A 17,670-nucleotide genomic window follows, 5' to 3' on the forward strand; every position below is an offset into this window, starting at 1 on the left:
GTCACGCGTTCCCAAAACTAAAAAGCAGACCACCATTTCAGACCTACCGGCTTTGCCAATGCTTGTTTATTTGTATGTTTCCCAAAATCTTATTGAAATTGGTTGCACTGATTTTCTAATATGAATATTTTGGGGAAATACTAGCCTGCATCAACACATCTTACTAAATGATGCTGCAAAGAAATGGTACCTGAAATTTTACAGTAGTTTAGCAAAAAAATTGTTTTCCTACTTTTATTTTTTTGGGAACATTTTATATTGAAAGCAAAGAATCATTAATCTTGCATTCAAGCTTCTGCAAATATGTGCATCTAATAAGAGAGCATTTTGGGAGCATTATGCATAGCCTCATATTGCTAAACTTTGAAATCGTGTGTCCACATGTTTATACTGGAACCACAGTCAGTAGTGCGGACAGAACTTACATTTACTGAGAGCGCTTAGCCCAATAACAAAGGCTCTCAATTAATGAACCATAAATACACGTTTGAACAGCATTAACATATGCACACAAACATTAACTTAACTGCAGGCAGTGCCCTTCCCTGATCCTTAATGTGGTACTGCAAACTGGCAGCCAAAGGGTTTGTGCTGCAGGGGGTTCGGCCTGCTTGTTCCAAGGACAAAATGCACATTAAAACTTGTTCCCTTGACACCAAACAATATGTCCTGGGCGTCTGGCTTTAGGAATTCCACATCCCTGCGTCTGGGGTGGAATAGTGCTCCACTCCTTGTGAATCTACGATTTCCGTGATGTATGATGCATGATGTGGAGGACGGCGCATCTGCGCCAGTAATTTGCCCGGTCTGTCACCCTCTCCATACTGGCGTGCTGTATGTTGTTTGCACATAAACCGCAGCTTTCTATCCGCGGTCTGCCGAAAATCTAGTAGTAGCTCCAATCGTCTGGCCTCTCTAACCTTTGTCGGGCTAACCAATAAGTCCCCATATATAGCCGAGATATCCCTCTCAATACGGTATAAAGTGGAGCGAATACCTTGCAAGGCGCCGACGTGTTTGGCGATGCACACCCCACGAATAGTGACCTTGAACCCCTCCCAAAGTGTTGCCCAGGACCCCACAGTCCCGGTGTTGAGGTCAAAATAGTCATCAATGGCACATTGGATCTCCTCAGTGAAAACCGGGTCAGTCAAAGCCCTTCCGGGGAACCGCCACTGTCTCTCATAGCCCCCCAGTCTGGGTATCAACAACGTTAGTTCAATGGGGGAGTGGTCTGACAGTGTGCGCGGTAGGGTAAGAAGGCCTTCGACCCAGCCAGCGACCTCCTGCCAGTAATCAATTCTAGTTCTTGTATTGTGGTAACCCGAATGGTGTGTGTAGTCGGTTAAGTGCGAGTGGAGTCGGGCTTCGATATCAATGAGGGAGAAATTAGTGCATATATCAGACAGCACAGGACGGGAACGGGCTTTGATATCAGGGGAAGGGGAGGTGCTATCTCTAGCGGGGGTTCATCAACAAATTAAAGTCCCCTCCAAGAACCAACAAGTCAACATCAATCTTAAGGAGTTTCACCTGTAGTTCCTGAAAAAAGGAAGGGGTGTCAACATTGGGGTCGTAAACCCCCACCAATGTAATCTTGTATCCCATGAGCACACCAGTGACAATCACATATCTACCCTCGCTGTCTGTGATACTACTGGACAACACACAGGGCACCCGTTTATGTATAAGTATGGCTACACCCCTAGCATATCTACTAAAATTTGAGAAAACTCGATGTTATGCTAAAATTATTTTTAAAGCTCACGTACACCAAATGGTTTCATGGCGCTGTGAGCAGGAAAGTGACAGAAAAACCAGCAGTGGGGATGAAATGGGTAGATAGTGCATTACTCGTAACTCTGGCAAAACAATAGAATTTTCAGCCGGGATCTGAAGTGGGGATAGGACGTGATTAATCTAAATTTGGCAGGAAGTGAATTCCAGCGGGAAGGGGTGAGGACGGATAATCTAAGGCCTCCATGTTTCTTGAGACAAAAGGTAGGGGTTGTAAGAAGAGCCAGATCGGAGGAGCGGAGGTTACGAGGGGGGAAATAGCGGTGAAGCAGGGAAGGAATAAAAACTGGACCAAGGCCAGCCAGTGCTTTGAAAATAATACAGCCTAGTTTAAATTCACAACGTTTGGCCACTGGGAGCCAATGGAGGCTTTTAAGCAGAGGGCGGACATGGTGGTGTCTAGGTTGATGAAAGATGAGTCTGGCGGCCTGATTTTGCACAAGCTGCAGGCGGCGAAGCTGGTAAGCCGGAATGCCAACATAGTGAGTTGGCGTAGTCGATACAGGAGATGACCAGGGCCAGAAGAGCCAGGGTTCGCTCCTGCCCTGTCTCTGTGCTGAGACGTGGTATCGTTACGCTGCATTGTGACAAAGTTTGTTTTAATAGCGCCTGGAATTTAGTTGCGTTTAGATTGCTTGGTCGCTGCTTTGCTGGCTTGCTCTGAAATTGACCTGCACATTATTTCAGTGATATCCCCCGGCGCCCTGCTCTGCTCTCCCCTCCATTTTGTTTTTGTTGTTGTTGTGCTCCGTTCCCTTGAGCCCGCCCCGCCTCCCAGCTGAGCCGCCCTCCCACTATCAATATACAGTGTCCCCTGACCTCGTAGCGCTGTGATCCATTCTTCGCTCCTGCCCTGAGTGGTCGCTCCCCTGTCTCTGTGCTGAGACGTGGTATCGTTACGCTGCATTGTGACAAAGTTTGTTTTAATAGCGCCTGGAATTTAGTTGCGTTTAGATTGCTTGGTCGCTGCTTTGCTGGCTTGCTCTGAAATTGACCTGCACATTATTTCAGCGATATCCCCCGGCGCCCTGCTCTGCTCTCCCCTCCATTTTGTTTTTGTTGTTGTTGTGCTCCGTTCCCTTGAGCCCGCCCCGCCTCCCAGCTGAGCCGCCCTCGCCCCTCCCCCCTTCACCATCCATATATGACCGTTGCATTGGCGCGCAGCGTCCACGCGCAGCGTTCGCGCCCCAGTCGCGCCGAAGGTGCGCCAAAGGTAAGCCCGTCTACGCCCGTCCGCGCCTGGACCGCGCCCAGCGCCAGAGCCCCTGGTCCTCGTAATATCCACCACTCCCGCATTACTTACGATGCCACCACCCTCCTAGCCCTCAACCCCAGTCGTTCCCCCAACTGCGTCCAAGCCGCCCCTGGACACACCCATGGACCCTTTTCCTGTAACTCCTGCAAGTTTGACAGCACCAAGAACAACTCCTCTTCTACGAACACACAACAGATAGCCGACCCCAACAACCTACAATGCATCCTGCTCAACACCCGCTCGGTCCACAGGCATGCCATTGACCTCTGGAATCTACTAGACACCATCTCTCCGGACGTCGCCTTCCTAACAGAAACATGGATGAACGCCGCATCAGCCCCAGACATCACCATTGCCATCCCGGAAGGATATAAGATCATTCGCAAGGACCGTACAGGCCGCACAGGAGGAGGCATCGCTATCGTCCATAAGAAATCCCTCCGTATCTCAACCAGCTCAGACATCAATCTCGCCAATTCTGAACACCTTCACTTCCAAATCCACATCGACCCCAAGACCACACTCAGAGGCACCCTCCTCTACAGGCCACCAGGACCCCGCGCACAATTTAGTGAAGACATCACGGACTTCATCACTCCACACGCGCTCCCCTCCAAGGACTACATCCTTTTGGGAGACCTCAACTTTCACCTTGAAAAGAACAACGACCGCAACACCACCACCCTTTTGGACAACCTCGCCAACCTCGGACTTAAACAGCTTGTCACTACCCCCACCCACATCGCAGGTCACACACTCGACCCTATCTTCACCTCCAGCAAACATGTCTCCTTCAGCCACACCACAGCTCTCCTTTGGACTGACCACAGCTGTGTTCACTTTACCTACAACAAGCCCACATCCAACAACCATCCTCAACCTACTTTGCAAAGAAACTGGAACAAAATCACCATCGACCAGATCGCCTCATCGCTTCTTCAAAACCCCCCAGCCCACTCCTCAAACCCAGACCAAGCAGCCACCAACTTCACCCAATGGCTATCCAACAGCGCCGACATCCTAGCACCACTGAAAAAACGACAAATCAAAGTAAGCAGCAAGAAGGCCTCCTGGTTCAACGATGATCTTAAGAAATCCAAGAAACTGTCGCTCCCTTGAGAAGGCCTGGAAAAAAGACCCAACCACCAGCACCAAGGACGCCTTCAAAAACGCCACCCGCATACACCACCAACTAATTCGGAATGCCAAGAAAGCCGCTTTCAAGGACAGACTGGATAACAACGCCCACAACAGCAAGGAATTATTCAACATCGTCAAGGAATTTACCAACCCATCAGCCAACTCCAACGACATCACCCCCTCTCAAGTCCTCTGCGACTCCCTAGCCTCATTCTTCCACAACAAAATTACAGACATCCACAACAGCTTCGACAACCGACCCGAAGACCAACCCTCCCAACCCCCTGCAGGACCCCCACCCCCCCTGAACATCCTCAATGACTGGAAGCCAATCTCCACTGAGGACACCATCCGTCTGATGAACTCTATCCACTCAGGATCCCCCACAGACCCATGCCCTCACCACATCTTTAACAAAGCAGACTCCATTATTGCACTGCACCTCCGAGACGTCATCAACTGTTCCCTCAACTCCGCAATCTTCCCGGAAAGCTGGAAACATGCCGAACTCAGCGCCCTCCTGAAGAAACCCACAGCTGACCCCACCGAACCCAAAAACTACCGCCCTATCTCACTCCTTCCATTCCCGGCCAAAGTCATCGAGAAAGCGATCAATAACCAGCTCGCCGCATTCCTCGAAACCAACAAATCCCTCGACTCCTCACAATCCGGCTTCCGAGCCAAGCACAGCACTGAAACCGCCCTCATCGCAGCAACAGACGACATTCGAACTCTACTGGACAATGGAGACAGTCGCCCTCATCCTCCTCGACCTCTCCGCAGCCTTCGACACGGTCTGTCATAGCACCCTTTTACAACGCCTCAGAAACGTCGGAATCCAAGGAAAAGCACTGGAATGGATCACCTCGTTCCTCACCGGAAGAACCCAGAGAGTCCGCCTTCCACCATTCAAGTCAGAAGCCACTGAAATCATCTGCGGCGTACCACAAGGATCTTCACTCAGCCCCACCCTCTTCAACGTATACATGAGCCCCCTCGCGGTCATCGCTGCTAACACAACCTCAACATCATCTCCTACGCCGACGACACTCAACTGATCCTATCACTCACCAGAGACCCTAACACTGCCAAAACCAACCTGCATGAAGGAATGAAAGAAGTAGCCGAATGGATGAAGCACAGCCGTCTGAAACTGAACTCAGACAAAACAGAAGTCCTCATCCTAGGCACCTCCCCCTCCGCCTGGGATGACTCTTGGTGGCCAGAGGCCCTCGGAAAAGCACCCATTCCGACGGACCACGCACGGAACCTGGGCGTCATCCTGGATTCCTCACTCTCGATGAACAGACAAGTCAACGCCGTTTCTTCATCTTGCTTCAACATCCTTCGCATGCTCAAAAAAACATTTAGCTGGATCCCCACCGAAACTAGAAAAACAGTCACCCACGCTTTGGTCACGAGCCGACTGGACTACGGAAACACCCTCTACGCCGGTACCACCGCAAAACTCCAGAATAAACTCCAACGCATCCAGAACGCCTCAGCCAGGCTCATATTAGACATCCCGCGTAAAGAACACATCTCTGGTCACCTGAAAAACCTCCACTGGCTCCCCATCAATAAGAGGATTACTTTCCGGCTCCTAACCCACGCACACAAAGCACTCTACGAAATCGGACCCGAATGCCTCAACACACGACTTTCCTTCTACACCCCCTCCCGCCAGCTACGATCCTCCAACCAAGCCCTTGCCACTGTACCTCGCATCAACAAAACCACCATGGGAGGTAGATCCTTCTCCTACCTGGCAGCTAAAACCTGGAACTCACTTCCCACTCACCTTCGCCTTACTCAGAACCACCTAGCATTCAGAAAGCAACTCAAAACGTGGTTATTTGACAAGTAACTCCCCACCCTTCCTCAAGCGCCTTGAGACCCTATGGGTATGTAGCGCGCTATATAAATCTTCTTGACTTGACTTGACTGACTCTGTAGTTAAAAAGCGAGAGATCTTGCGAATTCTGCGGGGATGTAAAAAGCAGGAGGATACCACAGCACTGATCTGAGACTTCGTGGAGAGGTCTTAACTGATAATGACCCCCAGGCTTTTGGCCGATTCAACCGGGGAAGTGGGGGAGCCGAGGCGGGAGTGCCAAAAATTAGAGTTCCACGGGTTGGAAATGCCTCCGGTCAAGACTAGCTCAGTCTTATCGGGATTGAGTTCCAAGTGATTGACCCCCATCCAATTACTAATGAGGCACATGGTGGACTGGAAGTTATGGATGGAGTGGTCTGAGGAATCAATCTCGAAGACCAGTTGGATATCGTCGGCATAATTAAAAGCAGTGACCTTACTCCCGTGTAGGGACCGAATAAGGGGAGTCAGATACAAATTAAACACAAGGGGGGAAAGGGAAGATCCCTGGGGGACGCCACATGTCAGCTTAACTTTTTCCACAGAAAAGTTGGAAAGGCGGGCAAGGCTTGTTGGGTCGAGGCAGTCAGTTTTGCTCTTAAAGTAGCCTCCTACCTTGCGGCCCAACTGGCAAATTCCAAAGTAAAAGAATAGTCAGTGCTGCCACACAGCCAGCTGGGGGTGTCACCCGAAGCGCCCAACGCCGTCCCTAGAAGCTCCGGTTCACCGTAGACCGCCCAGCCCCGACCCGAAGCCCAGCCAGCGAGCCCGTCACCTGAAGCCCCGGCTCCGGGATGCACCAAAGGCCCGAAGGCCGCGGACCCATCCCGGGAGACCGGAGCGACACAAGCCAGGCAGGCAGCGGGGTGAATGAGGCGAGCAGCCCGCAAGCCACGGGAGGCAACAAGTCCAGCAGGGGCACCCCAAGCGCAGCACTTACCCAGCGGCCGGGCACAGTTAGGGAGGACGCCGCCGAGGCCAGGGAGGCCCTCGATCCCCTCCGCCATGTAAATGTTACCTGTTAATCTGTAATATTGGGAGCCCGGACAGCAGAGCTTCACTCGGAGACAGCCATTTTGGTCGCCTCCATCGCCACGCCTCTACAGGGTGTCTAGTTGCTTTTGAATACAGAATTAACTTGATCTGGTGATAAACAGACGACTGATTTAGTGTAGCAAACATATCTGCCTCTCCTGCCATTTGCACCAGTTCTCCAATACTGGGCAACCGGTTATGATCTAGATTTTCTCCTCCTAATCCTTTCCTTAGTTCATAACTTCTGGCTGTGCATCTTTAGGGGCAGTTCACCCCCTAAGGGGAGCAGTAGTACTCTCAATAACCATAATTCGTTTATTGTTTATAACTTGCTAGTAGTGAAGTCTAAAAATTGTGTGTTGCATAGTGAAAGTAGAGGTGGAATAAGAGAAGAAGAATGTTTTGAAAAGAAGGGTAGACATTATGGGAATGAGGATAATGGGCACATATCTGTTGTTGAATATATTACAGGTGTAAGAATACAGGTTAGGCCATTAGATTTAATTACTTTATAATGTATTAATATTATGCTATTCTTTTAAACTGATCAGTGCTGGAATGGAGACTAAAATGTTCAAACCAGTCCCACTCTGCATAGGCAGTGAGTAGAGTGAGGGCAAGGCTTGTTGGGTATAGGCAGTCAGTTTTGCTCTTAAAGTAGCCTCCTACCTTGCGGCCCAACTGGCAAATGCCAAAGTAAAAGAATAGTCAGTGCTGCCCCTGGCCTGCTGTTGCATATACTGGAGATAGAAAAAGCCTTGGTGCGCCAATGAGATTCAACGACTTTATGTAACAATCATATTCCAATGTTTAAAGGGTTATCCGGAAACAACCAGCAATGTATATAGTTTGTTAAATTAAAGAAAGGAAGTCTATGGTTTTGCAAAACCTTTGCTTTACCTCCCAGGTCTTTGGTATGATGAGAATGTGGAACCTTATCTATGGTTCTCTCACTGTCAGTTAACAAGGTCAGAAGCAAAAGACACACAAATGACGGACGGAATGCAGGACAAATCAAACATTCACCCCCAGTCGTCACGAAATCTGGGTTAAATCCATTGTTTGTTTTCTCACCATGCCACCCCAGTTTAGACCCAGCCATGTTCAAATCAGTCTTGACCCTGCTACTCATGGGAACAATCCAGACCAAACTGCCAAGCCATGTCCTCTCTGGAACAGAAACAAGAATCACCCCATATCAACCAGGCTAGCTTGAATCCAGTGGCACAGTGAGCCCAGGTCCTGCGTCTGGGCATACCCAGCACACTTAGGGTGATGAGAAAGCAAAATACACACAAATGATGGACGGATTGAGGAACAAATCAAGCATTAACCGCCCAGTCAAGATTGATTTGTTTATGGCTGGGTCCAAACTGGAATGGCATGGTGAGCAAAAAAACTATGGATTTAGGCCCAGATCTCTGAACAGTGACAGTGTTATGCATTTCGTCCATCATCTTTTTGTGTTGCTACAGTCGTCCCAAGTGGAAAGGGTATGACCAGATGTTGGTCCTGTGCTCACTATGCCATTGGATTCAACACTCTTTCCCATGTAGAGAATTTCAGTTTTGGCCGAGTTCATCATTAGACTATTGCTACTCATCCAGTCTTCAATGGCTCCTTTGGAGCCATTGAAATTGCATGCAATCTCTTCCTCATCATTTGCAATAGACACCACAATTTCTGTGTCATCCGCATACGCAACCGAAATAAAACCAAAGGTGCGAATACATTTTGGTAGGGTCGCCACTTAAATATTAAAGTGTAGGGCTTATTGAAGAGCCCCGAGTGATCCCACAAGGCAATCTGAAAGGGTTAGAAACAAACTCCCTCAGGGCAGTGGTTTGTCCTCTACCCAAGAGGAAGGAATTAAACCACTCCAGAGCATATCTACCCACACCAATATCTGCCAGATGGGCCATCATAGCATCTTCATTTATTATATCAAAGGCAGCCAATAGATCCAACTGGGATCATCGCTGCCTTCCCACTATTGTCTGAGATGCTCCTCAGCTCCTCTGTGTCCACAATGAAAGTGGATTTGGTGCTGTGATTTGGCCTGAATCCGAATTGTGCTGTATCGGGAATATCATTCTCCTCCAAAAAATTGGGAGAATGTAAGATTCATATGCCTTTCCAATATTTTTGCTGAAAAGGGTAATCAGGATATTGGGCAATAGTTTTTTTTACCTCTTTTGGGTCTAATGTAGGTTTCTTCAACAACGGAAGGATGAATCATTTTTACCAATCCACTGGAAAAACTCCAGAGTCGATAATGGTGTTTAATAATTTAGTAATGGGAGGAGTAACTACCCCTCTTACGACCTTATGAACAATGTTTGGAGAGCAAGGATCAGGGGGAGCACCAGATTTAATTTGGCACATCAATTCTGATGGTTTGTTCTCAGTAATATGGAGAATTGTACAAAGAATGTTTTTCCTTGGACTTGCACTTGTAGAACCCAGAATTGAGGTTGGTAAGATGCTTATGATATTTAGTCTACAGTAGATCTTCTCCCCTTTATTTTTAAGAACTCTGCTAGTTGTGCACAGAATAGTTGGCAGGGAACCACTGTACAGTTTGCAGAAGTATTGGAAAGAATCTCTACTTTTTTAAAGAGTTCTCTAGAAGAGTTCTTTGCTAACAGATTTTACAAGAGAAATATCTAGTTTAGTGAGGCTTTTGTACTCTTGAATATATTTGTTGTATCTAACCTTTTCTTCATTGTTATTATTTTTTCTCCATACTCTCTCCTGCCTTCTACATTTTTGTTTTAATTCTTTAAGCTGAGAGGAGAACAAGGGTGCGGATAGTTTCCTACTATGATTTTTGATTGTTTCAACTGGGGCTAGCTTTGTAACTGTAGATCTTAGCCATTCAGTGTAGGTCTGTGCTGATACCTGAGAGTCTTTCATAAAAATTGGACATGACTTATATAAAACATCTACTAAATCTGATTTATTTATTTTGTTCCAAGCTTGACTTTTCTTACTGACCACCGCAGTCTTGATCACATTGTTGGGCGGGACAACATCCAGGCAAAAATGTACGTCTTAATGATCTGACGACAGAATCGGTAGAATGTAACCAACTGTTAGATCTAGATTAATAGAGAAGATGCCGTCCAAAATATACCCGGCAATATAAGTGACAGAGTTTACTCTCTGGGAGAAGCCAAATCCCCTCAAAATATCTTCAAATTGTTCTGAAACGTTATTATTTTTGGTACATAATTGAAAGTTAAAATCCTCTGAGATAGTGAACTTATCATACTGCTCACAGTATTCTATAGTGGTAGTAGTAGTAGTAGTATTAGTAGTAGTAGTTTATTGCGTGATTATTTAAAATCATTACAAAATTGCATAAAACAAGTTTGCCAATAAAACCGTGGTATCACATAAAAAAGCATCATTGGTACATAATAACATTTTAAATACAAGGTGGTCTGACTAAGGTCAAAAATGTGTTTTTGTATTCCACGAACATAATAAAAAAGTCATTATCACAAACCGCAATTGACTCGTAGTTGGGGATTTGTTGCTAGCGCTGATAGATGAAAAACTTCCAATTTCAACCAACCAACCGGTTAAAATGGCTTCAAAGTGCCTAGTGCTTTATAACCTGTTATGTTCGGACGGCCTATAATCCTGTTCTTTTATTTTTCTTCTACCAGTGTTCATATTCGCTTGTTGGAGTAGTTTCCTAATTTGGGCAAAATATTTTACACCTCGACAAGTCAGAATGATTGATGAGCCCTCCATCCATCTAATCACAGCTTGTCTGCATGTGCGAATATTTAGCTCGTTAAAAAATTATTTTAAAGAGGATTTCCTTAGTTTTTTTGCAGCTTGGCACACACGCGACAGATGTATTAGTGTTTCGTCCGAATAACCACATAGGCGACAATTCCCAACTTGATAGTTACGTTTCAAAGATGGCATTAAGTCCTTCGAGTCATGGATTCCCAGCCGATAGTAAATAAAGCTCTGTTTTATCTCGGAGCTAAAATGGGCTGCTAGCTAGGATTGGGGGTTTTGTATGAGTATCGGAACATCCAGGCTAAAATCTACTTTTTTATGGTCCGACTACAGAATCGGTAGAATGTCACCAACTGTTTGATCTAGATTAGTAGAGAAGATGCCGTCCAAAATATACCCGTCAATATGAGTGGCAGAGTTTACCCTCTGGGAGAAGCTAAATCCACTCAAAATATCTGCAAATTGTTCTGAATTTTTATTATTTTTGGTACCTAATTGAAAGTTAAAATCCTCTGAGATAGTGAACTTATCATACTGCTTACAGGATTCTATAGTAACTCTAAGGCCTTCTAAGATGCCAGCTTTATGCTCTGGCGGCCTATAAATCTAGAAACCCCTAAATTGGGTTTGTTAGCTTATTTACAGCTAACCATCATTACTTTGGTGTCTTTCATTTGCCGGCTTGTATAGTACTTCAAAACAATCTCGTTAGACCACTCAAGAGTGCCCCCTCGCCTACCCATGTGGTCTAATCTAGAAATAGCAAAGCCAGTTGGTTGGATATCAACCAGATCTGGACCGGCAGTTTCGCCGGTCCAGGTTTCAGTGAGAAACATTAGATCTGGGGTGTGCATCTCCAGATGGTGGCAGAACTCTATCTCGTGCCTAATGAGAGAGCGTGTGTTCTGCAGTATACAATTCATTGTTAAACTAACCTCCACATAAGGCTGGTGGGCTAGGCAATTCTCAGTCTCTCCATCAGAGAGTGTTTGTTCTACATTAGAAGCCCAGTTACAGTGCGTGCAATTGAACGTGTGCTGGGCATGACAGAAGGTAAAAATCTTACAGTTTGAGCACAAATCAACAAACACATTTGCTTTTATGGTTTTAAATAATCGAATAAAGTACTTTTAACTGACTGACTGACTTACAGTTTGAGCGCTTACTCCTATTAAGTTGCAGTAACAGTTCTCGAACGTACATCAGGGTGTGATTGGACCAGGGGTCCTGGCGCTAGGTACTCATTTTATGCCGAGGCCAGGAGAAGTACTAGAATGTCAACAATAAACGTGTGCTAGTCCTGGCTCTGAACACGGCACAGGCGGTGTTGTGGTTGCAGTCTGCTGTGGTGGCTGGTAATTTTCACTTGTACATGGGTTTACGTTTTCTTGGCTGAGTTTCTTAATGTCTTCATTGAGTTTGGCAATATGTTTGTTAAGTCGGATTTTCTTTATTTTCTTTTATCTCCTTGGTCTAAAAAAATGTCAAACCACTTGGGCTGTGTTTGCTCGCAAATCCTCCGTCTTATTCAGACCATGCAGAGCTGTCTTGATCAGGGTTCTTTTCATTTGTGCTTGAGTTTGTGCCAGGATGAAGGTTGAAATCCTGTAAGTTGAAATCATGTGTCTGTGCTGGTCCTCGAATGACAAAGGAGGGCCAATGAAAAAGCTTTGAAATGTAGTAGAGGATAAAAAACCAAGGCCGCCGACGTCGAAGTTCTTATTGTTGATTCACTCCTGAATGTGGAGTGTAAGGTTTCTTCTGATTATGAGGGCAAACGTTGATGGATTGAGTTTCAGATTGACTGCAGGCATCCTGGATTGAATGATGGCTAGGAAGGTTCTGAATTTATGGATGCCATTTGCTAACAACTCTTTAAGGCATAATTACATGTTATAGATGAATTGATAAATATCAATTTCTTGTTGGGCGAGTAGGAATTCAAATAGTCCCTTCTACTGAGTGAATATAATGAGATTAAGAATAGATGCCAATTGAGCCCCCATGAAGCAGGAATTATTGGAGAGCTATTGGAATTCTTACTGGGCTTTGTCGAGTTATCTTTTATTTTTTTCATTTTGATGCGGCACAACTGTTTATTTTGTATACAGGCTTCTGGCTCATCCTTATGTCATATATTCTTCATACTTCTAGGTTTAAAAATGCTGTTTTTGTATAGCAGTCACCTCTCCGTGACCTTCACAGATACTCCATCCACTGTCAGAGACCTTGCCATTCAATCATATACATTTTCTTGTAGAAGTTTAAAGCCCAGACTACTTCACTGGCATTTGGATGCCACACATGCATTGAGTTCTGGATTTTTGTATCAAGGATGCAGCAGATGGAAGAGTGAGTGCATCCATCAATGCACTTACATGAGTAGAGACAATTGATTTATTATCACATTTTCCAGCTTACCCATCCACATTATGGTACATGCAAAATCACTAGTGTTTGGTGAATCACGTTCGTTTATAAAAAGAGCAATATTTATATACCTTGACAGTATTTGTTTTGTATTAATGACATGAGCTGCGGTAAACAAATAAAGCTGATACTAGCCTCATGCTAAAAATGTCTGAAAATGGATACTAACCCATTTTGCAAGTAGTATATTATTGATGTTGGGAACGTTTTAGTTTGATTCTAATGTGCTTATAAGTGACATTGGCTTGTTCTTGGATTTAATAATTCAGGAGACCAGTTTGCTGACCTACAACGTTTAACGATGAAGTATAATATTCTTGTAATTTACGTAGTATCACTTCTGAGCCAAACAAGGGGAAATTAGATACAAAAGATGTGTGTTCGGTGAAAAACACAAGCATATTGCATTACGTTTTTATCATATACAGGTAGAATAACACATCCCCTTTCTTTATTCTTTAAGGAAAAAGTGGATGCTGGTTTACCAACAGCCATAGTAAGTATGCATTTCAATGTATTAGTTGGAACATAATTACATGTAGCGCTCTTGAATTATAATATGTTGATGAAATGCATTCTGGGTGATTACCATATGGCCATCACACACGACATGATGTTTTAGATTTCATTCACATTTTTATTTTATTGCAAAAGGATGGTTATTTTAAAGTTGTGATTTTAGATGGACTCTTATTTGTCATTAAAAAGACCAATGTCCTGCATTGGTGAAGTTAAGTTCAATGTAAAACACTTCCAGTACATTCACAACTGACCTTGTCTGCTGCACAGTGTCACAGACTCCTTATTCCCAATCTCACAAGTTCACATGGGGCCAGTATCAGCCGGGTCTCTATGTTCGACCTCATTGTCACAGGTTTAGGTCTCAGCGGGTCCACTCAGCCTTTCATCCATCTGAGGTCGATAAAAAGAGTACTATCGAGTTGGGTAACAATAAACATCTGTTATTCAGTGCCAAGATGCCTACGGGTGAACGTGTGCTTTACAAATACACGTTTTGTTATGTTAGTACTTACTGCCCAGTTGCATCAACATTCGGCGGCTGAGACATCTGGAATCTAGAAGAGGATACTTCCCTCACGTAGATGAATCTGAGGTACAGCTGACCGGTAAATTAAAGTTATCATCTCCCAGTAACTGCTTCCTTCCAACTTGACTTGATACAGCATAAGCAGGACAGACGGGCAAAGCTTTTTGACTGTCTGCTTGCAGGAGTGATGAAATTCATCACTAAATTAAGCAAGGCCCTGACACGGAGGTTGAGAATCTCTACAAAGATATAACATGACAAAAGATAGTGCTTTAGAGCAGAAGGCAACGCTGATGGCCCTGCACTTGCAGCACAAAAGAGAATTCGGGATGTCACACAATTGCAAATTTGGGAACTGAGGCACAAAGTCGCACTTTGATGGGCACAGTTGCAGCTAGTGAAAAAGAGACAACAATATTAAGAATGTGCTCTAACAGTTGGGTGCCTCTACAAAGGGCTCCTATAGTTTAGTAGTGAATAAACATGTCTCCCCATTGGTGGAAGATGAACTGGTCACCAAAAACTTCATGTTTGTTTAGCGACTTGAAAGAAGGATTTAGCTAGGTTAAAGAGAACATAAAAATGTCCCAAATAGTGTGACTGAGTCCTTTTTTTTTTATAAAGAAAAAAGCTGAGAACTTCTCACTTATTTCATTTTAGGGAGGAACGGCACCTTATGTTGCAGGAGAAACAGGCCCTTGAAAATAAGTCCAGGAGAAATAGCATCAGAATAGGACAGGTCCCAAAAGGAGCTGAAGAGAATGTTGTAAAGAAGTATGTGCAACAGTTATTTGATCCCATCTTGAAGCCGTTGTAGCAACAGCCCATCCTCCTCAACTGTGTGCACACGATATCCCCCTCTGAACAGCCTAGCCAGGCATACTACCATTTTAAAGAAAAGGGCATCATCTTTGGTGCTTAAGTGCAGACTTTAAAAGCCATTTAATAGTAGCTCTTTTGTGGGCAGGATCTATTTCCAATGAGGTATGAGAGAATGGAAGTATGATTGCAAATGGAGTAGGGGCCCAAAGCCTTTAAGGGATTTATTGAAAAATCATCAGTAGACCAAGTACATTTTCTAATGTTCTGGCAATCCCTCAAGAAACTGAGTTGGCAGCAGAAGACTTCAGTGGTCAGAAAGCATCTCTCCCTGCCTAACACCAGCACAATAACATCATCCCCTGCTGGCACGTTGTTGATAACATTTCCCTAGAACAGATGACATATTCACAGACCACTCTGGTTTTAAACTCGTATACACCCTTGGAGACACACAAATTCACATCTCACAAGTGCTTGTAAACTGCCCCACCCCACAAGAAATTATCTGTAACACACCTAATGACTAACAAATGACACACATACTTTTTATCCAAACTACATACATTAAAGGGGACCCAAGGGCAATTTAATGACCTGCTCTAAATACATGCCCAACAGACATATAACACAAAAAAGTATCAGAGGGTCAGGAGTAAGACAGGCTAATATTGAGGACAGCGAAGGTGTAACGCTCCCAATCGCCATATGACTGGAAAAGGAGTGGTGTTAAACAGGCCAGATCAAGATCGGTGTCTGGTCTCTGGCACCCATCAGTCACCACTCGGAACCGCCCTTCATCATTTGGGGCTCCGAGGACCAACACTATACTGGATCTTGTTTCTCTAGCAGAAGGAAATTAACCTTCCTGTTAGTTAGTATGTGTTGGTATTAGGGTCACAAACGTGTGTATTGGTAACGTAACTGACGGGGTAAAAAAAAGAGTGTGCAGTGCAAGGGGAGTACCAAGAAAATAAAGAAGGTGAGTAAAATTGGTTTAAGGAGCAGAAAAATAATTTTAATAGGGTATAGCTCCTAACACCAATGTTAAAAATAGCCAAGATAGGGTAGAATTTATGACCTGTCTAGTGATGTAACGTGGTCGACATGTTTCAGCAAAACCGGCCAATAGCCTTGCTTTCTTCAGGACCTTAACTATACAGCTACTGCAAACAGAAAAAAACCCCCAATGTGACAGAAGTGTTAAAAAGTGAGTGAAACACAGTAGGAACGACACTTAAATGTCACCTGAACCTCTAGGTATGTCTGTTCCAAGTCTTCTCACACAGTCAGCGATGGACTGGTTAGTAAGAAGTATACACCTCACCCCGCCTGGCTGCGGCTCAGGACTTTAGTGAAGCACCGCTCTATCCGTCGGTACTTCTAAGCGGCATCTGTGCCTGTCTTACTCCTGACCCTCTGATACTTTTTTGTGTTATACACATACTTTTTAACCAATTTTCACTGTGTTTCCATTCTTGCTTGTAATGTGTTTTCTTCCTTTCTTCCTTATTGTATTCTGTTATTGCTTTTATGGTTGTTTTTATATGCTGAATAAAGCTTGCTTTAATTTGACTTGACACGCCTACTCGGCGGAATCATCAGATCCCAGAAGGAGGGTGTGAACAATATTATTCTGAACTAGGCTTTAACTTCTATTCAGGTTTCTCGTCCAAGCTGGCTATCTTTTGTATATGACACCCAAAACTAAATACATTAAATGTGCTAAGGTCACCAACATGTTTTGTCAGATATGGAAACATATGTTAAGCACTCTGTTTTTACAAGCATACTTGAAGTTTGTAATAGCTCTAACCCCATTTCCTCACTGACTGTGGAATGAAATCCCTATCTTTGTAATTCAGGCTTATGATGGTGAGTGCTCTTGGTGGTCCCCAAGGCTGTGGTCTCAGTCCATGTGCCCTATGCTATTACAAAGAACCCAGAGAGTCCCAGATCCTCATTAAACTCTCTAAATCATTTTGGAAGGAATTCTGTGTTCCTGCCCTCTCTGGCATGCCCTGTGACGTTAGTCACTTCTTAATACACGACCCTCGACATCCTATTCATATTGCCCATCTTAGTTTTCATTTCCTGGACCACATTCTTCAGATATCTATCCATCCTTCTTTTGATAACTCTGTGTTACTGAGTTCCTGAAGCCACAATGTCACACCCACTGCCACCTCTCCAGCCTTCCCCTCCTAGGATACTTAGCTTTCAGAAAGACTTTCAGAATCTTTTCAGGTGACTTGACATGCCACTGAGGTTAGCTGCTCTCTGAGATCGACGAGGTAGCTTTTTCCAGTGCTCCTAGCGTATTTGTGTAGTTTTCCCTGTTACAGCATTTCTGATGTTGTATCTCATTCTATTTTAATATCAAGAGTGAGCAGATTATCCCCTAAACCTCAGTGAGTTAGGCTCAGTCGGCCACTAATAGAAAGTCTCCAGCTCCGGTTCTACCCTTTTCATGCACACTTTGAAATCCGCTTATATTGGCGTATATGTGTC

At 44.7% G+C, this 17,670-nt stretch overlaps 1 protein-coding gene across 1 annotated transcript in view; it reads left to right on the plus strand.

The window, feature by feature from the left end:
• The window catches only part of VPS8 (VPS8 subunit of CORVET complex), a 1,704,823-nt gene that overhangs the window by 145,388 nt on the left and 1,541,765 nt on the right, over positions 1-17,670 (plus strand). The window contains exon 5 of the mRNA XM_086955430.1: positions 13,756-13,788. Coding sequence (XP_086811556.1) covers positions 13,756-13,788 — 33 coding nt within the window. The remainder of the gene's footprint in view (positions 1-13,755; positions 13,789-17,670) is intronic.

Source organism: Lissotriton vulgaris, chromosome 2_1, assembly GCF_964263255.1.
Source record: "Lissotriton vulgaris chromosome 2_1, aLisVul1.2, whole genome shotgun sequence".
NCBI classification, from domain to species: Eukaryota; Metazoa; Chordata; class Amphibia; order Caudata; family Salamandridae; genus Lissotriton; species Lissotriton vulgaris.